The sequence below is a fragment of the Aplysia californica genome, unplaced genomic scaffold, assembly GCF_000002075.1.
Source record: "Aplysia californica isolate F4 #8 unplaced genomic scaffold, AplCal3.0 scaffold00314, whole genome shotgun sequence".
Lineage (NCBI taxonomy): Eukaryota > Metazoa > Mollusca > Gastropoda > Aplysiida > Aplysiidae > Aplysia > Aplysia californica.
Window position 1 is genome coordinate 758,340 of NW_004797584.1, and position 4,631 is coordinate 762,970.

General features: G+C 40.7%; 1 protein-coding gene across 1 annotated transcript in view; it reads right to left on the reverse strand.

Moving 5' to 3' along the window:
* LOC118477954 (cell surface glycoprotein 1-like) overlaps positions 1-2,951 on the reverse strand; it is a 24,716-nt gene extending 21,765 nt beyond the window's left edge. Inside the window, exons 1-2 of the mRNA XM_035970725.1 lie at positions 2,750-2,951; positions 1,168-1,367 (exon numbers count right to left, since the gene is read on the reverse strand). Coding sequence (XP_035826618.1) covers positions 1,168-1,179 — 12 coding nt within the window. The 5' untranslated portion in view covers positions 1,180-1,367; positions 2,750-2,951. The remainder of the gene's footprint in view (positions 1-1,167; positions 1,368-2,749) is intronic.
* Between the last annotated feature and the right edge of the window lie 1,680 nt (positions 2,952-4,631).

The window sequence follows — 4,631 nt, forward strand, 5'->3', positions numbered from 1 at the left end:
ACGGCATAAGATGACAACGGGGGAGGGAGGGGTCATTTTTGGCCAAATTGTAGCTTACTTCATTTGTGAACGGTCCCTAATAACTGATAGTCCGCCGTATCTCGCTTGAACGAGCCGGACAACTCAACTGCAGTCTCATTTGAGAACAGGCAATTCATATTACTGTTTTGTAACATAAACATAAGTGAGGCAGCGTGGTGGAATCAGGCTCTCGTCAATTTTTGGGCATGTACAGTTATTGGTATCATCTTATAGCTTGTTCACTTGTCTTTGTATAGATGAAAAAAATATCCATTTATATTGAATATGTGTCGAGATATTTGCGAAAGAAAGAGGTGGGGGTCACCTGTTTTCAGAGGTAAAATTAGTGAAAAAATTAGTTATTTCCTTAGCTTTAGAGTCCGTGGTAACTGAAAATTTACATTTTTTGTACCTGTAATCAACGTTTTTCAGAAAAATCCACACAAATTAGTTCTTTAAAGGGCATGAAAGGTGTTGAGCCTGCAAACATAAATTTTATAAAAATTCACAAACCTGCGGAAAAATGCGAGAGCCTGATTCCACCACGCTGCCTCACAAAGATTATTACACTCACGCAATGCCCACACATCATGCTCATTTACACACGTTGGTACTATCACCCCCCAAAAAAAAAAAAAGAAAAAAAAATCCCTGAGAGGGAAAATAGACATTGCCCACCTCGAAAGAGATTCGAATGTCATGGGGGTGTAACGCACATGTCGACAATCAATCATCTAATGTTGCGGAGAAATAAATGTGTTTGGAGATCAGCACCTGTGACTTCAAAGTAAACAACAACAGGAACAATGTAAAGTGTGTTGTAGGCAAAAAACCCCTTCTAGACAAAGTCAGGTCCCAATTCATTTCCAATATGAGTTTTGATTTAGCAAGAGTTTTACGACACTTTGCAACACAACTAGGTCACATATATGCCGAAGATTAAAGGTGTCACAAGAGAGTAACATACACTAAAGAGAAGGGGGAGAGATAAGGACGATAGATGTTTGATAGGGGAAAAGGAGCAAACCCCAACAGAGCACCCGAAAACCACCCACTTTCCAATGTGACGTTGCCAAGAAAGTAAAGAGATTAAATAGGAATAGATTGAATGTATTGTTAGTTTCATCAAAGAAAACGTGTGCTCACCTCTTCTTCCATCGCCAATCATATCAAAGTTGAAGGGGAGACCACCTTCAGGACTGCCATGCCCGTTTCAGGACCGGGAGAGATCACATGATATCACGATGTTTGCTTCCAAGTCTGTCGCTCGCAGGACACGAACACTCAAAAACTGTGTCAACTGCAACGTTTTACCCCTTGTTGTATTACTTCTTCAAACACACTCTCTGTAACGAACATGCAAGGCAGGGTATTTATACATGCATTTCTGTTTTGTTTAATGATTTGAGGCAAAATTTGGTGTGGGAAGGTCAGAGGGGAACAGGAAAAAAAAGCGGAGAGGTGGGGTGGGGGTGATTTGTACAGTTGAATGAAATAATAAGTTTAATTTTTTGCACACAGTTGATCAGACACACGGGCCATTTCAAAATGTCAGCAGCCACAGATACTGAGGCTATATTGCGGTTCTAGGCCCAATTCCGTGAATGTTTTCTTTAAATAGTTCTCCTTTTGGTTTATTGTTTATCGTGATGTTTGTTAATTTCCTCATTTCTTGCTTTGTTCCGCAGAGTTTAAAGTTGAGCTCTATGTTCCCTGGGCTAGTTGGGATGGTTGTGCTCTGGTTTAGTAGAGATCTATGTGCCCTGGGATAGTTGAGATCAGTGTGCCCTGGGATAGTTGAGATCTATGTGTTCTGGAATAGTTGAGAACTATGAGTCCTGGGATAGTTGAGATCAATGTGCCCTGGGATAGTTGAGATCTATGTGTTCTGGGATAGTTGAGATCTATGTGCCCTGGGATAGATCAGATCTATCTGCCCTGGGATAGTTGAGATTTATGTGCCGTGGGATAGATGAGATCAATGTCCACTAGGCCAGTTGAGATCTATGCACCCTGGGATAGTTGAGATCCATGTGTTTTGTGATAGTTGAGATCTATGAGTCCTGGGATAGATGAGATCTACGTGCACTGGGCTAGTTGAGATCTATGTGCCCTGGGATAGTTGAGATCCATGTGTTTTGGGATAGTTGAGATCCATGTGTTTTGGGATAGATGAGATCAATGTGCACTGGGCTAGTTGAGATCTATGCACCCTGGGCCACTACAATCCAGAAAATACAGTTTGTGGCGAGTTGACACAAAGCCAGTGAAAAAGCATAGGAAATAAGGAACTGCATCATTAGACCAACCGCCTATCTACTGCTCTCTAACTCAAGCTATAACTATGCATGGATTCAACCATGTGGCTCGATACAAGTTTTTATTCTGAAACTGTTAAAAAAAGGAAAAAATATAGAACAGCACAAAACATTAGATCTAGAATCTAGATCTAGATCTAGTGGTCCAGCCTGGAGTCTTCAGCTTTCAAGAACGCACATGAATCGTTTCGTATTACCGTGCACCAAGAGGTTTCTTTTAAACAATTTGATGTTCGTTCATGCTACGATTTCTTTGTCTTATTTTTCTTTTCAAATGTTCCGAGCCTTTACTTTTTCATGATATAGAATCTAATCTAGATCTAGATATAGAATCTAGATATAGATCTAGAATCTAGATTCTAGATGTATAATCTAGATCTTGTCAGATCTAAAGACTTTGAGTTACTGACCAATTCCTTTCTAACTCTTTCTGAAATTAAAGAAAGAAGATTCCCTGGAAAAGGAAAAGCTGTTTTTACTGCCAAACCGCTCCCAAACCGCTCCCAAACCGCTTTTATTCAAAGCCCCTCCCAGTTTCAACTCTGGGAGGACGAAAAGCGCCTGCAAAAGGAAAATCTACACGTAGGCTCGAGGTGCAAAAATAAAAGTCTGCACAGCTTGCTGCTACACTAGGCCAACCAACTTCCGTTTCCGGGTACCATCTTGCACAGTGCGATGTCCCCTGTGCACATCGGGAATTCCCGAGGGCATCTAGCTCATTTGCAACACAATAAAGTCATGTACGTGTCTTAAGTTTTTTTTTTGGGGGGGGGGGGAGTGTTTAGGTACTCCCCAATTGGGGTCTACGTAGTCATGGTGTCTAGGTGGACCCCAAAAATATTAGATTGTGATTGGCTTGCTGGGTATGTAAGTATCGAAATTTAGAGTTGTTACAAGAGAGTAATAGTAATAATAGTAATAAACACAAAAAGAAGAATTGGGAGATAATGGGCAGGATGATAGATTTTTGATAGGACAGAACTAGCAAACCACGCCAGAGCACACGCCAACCGCGCACAGGGAGAATTTGTTTAGCCTGCAAACCAAGACATCTGTAAGACTACACAACGCTATTTTTTAAACCGTATCTCGTTAGAGGTCAGTATTCTAGCGACTTCAGATATAAAAATCGACTAGAGATGATCAAACTCTTGGCCATGCCATCACATAAAATAAATGTATATTTTTGTTGTACAACAACACACCAATTATTTTCATAAAAGGAAGTAACAATCCTTGTCAACAAATAAGCAAACAAACAAATCAACAAACTCACTCTCTTGCCCTTTTTTAAAACAAAATTTCTCCGGTGAAGCCAGTCCTGTGCATCCTTTTCTAGATGTTTCCATGTCGGTGAAGAAGGCCCTCCATCTTCCAGAACTGGCGGTCGTGTTTTTGCTGTTGACTTTTTTGCAGCTGTTTTTGTTTTTTGTTTCTCGGGAAAGGGCTGCTAACCCTTTGCCCAACCGGCCTTAGTTGCCTTCTACGACTGGCGTGGTACGGACACAGTGGTTTTTATTCTTTTCTGCCTTGACTCTTGGACAGGGTCCCAGGAGCCACACGGGATAACCAACCAACTAACTAAATAAATTATAAGGAAGGAAGGAAGGAAATAACACAACTTGAGAGAATAACACAAAAGGCAGATAATGTTTGAAAAAATATAAAATAAAACTGGAACGAAAAAAAAACAACGTTGAAACGCTCAAAACATACTAACAGACAGAAAAGGAACATTGCAAATTAGTGTCAAAGTCAAAGTCAAGGCGATCCTCATGAGATCGGCCACAGATGCCCTGACAGCTGATCAGTATTGGTTTTTGGAGCAAAAGTTTAGAACCAGGTCATAATCGAATAGAGGAGTTTAGTTTTAGTAAGTGTTTTACGGCACTTGCAACACAATAAGGTCATACAAGTGCCGAAGAGTAGAAGTGTTACAAGAGAGTAACAAACACAAAAAAGAAGGAGGGGAGATAAAGACGATAGGAAAGAAGAAGCAAACCACACCAGAGCACCCGCCAACCACCCATAGACAATGTTTGAAAAATTGAGAAACAAACAAGCAAAACCCCCCAAAAAACAACAACAAAAAAAACAAAACAAAAACAAAAACCTCACTACCATCGACAAAAAAGACCCCCCAAAAAATAATATATATATATTAGAAAGTAAAGTTCTTACCGCATCCGATCCGGACTTTGGGGATTGCCTTGAAAGTGAGACAACTTCCTGGGACTTCGGCATATAGTGCGGTAGGGTGGCCAGTTCCATTCCACGCCGCCTTTACTTCCC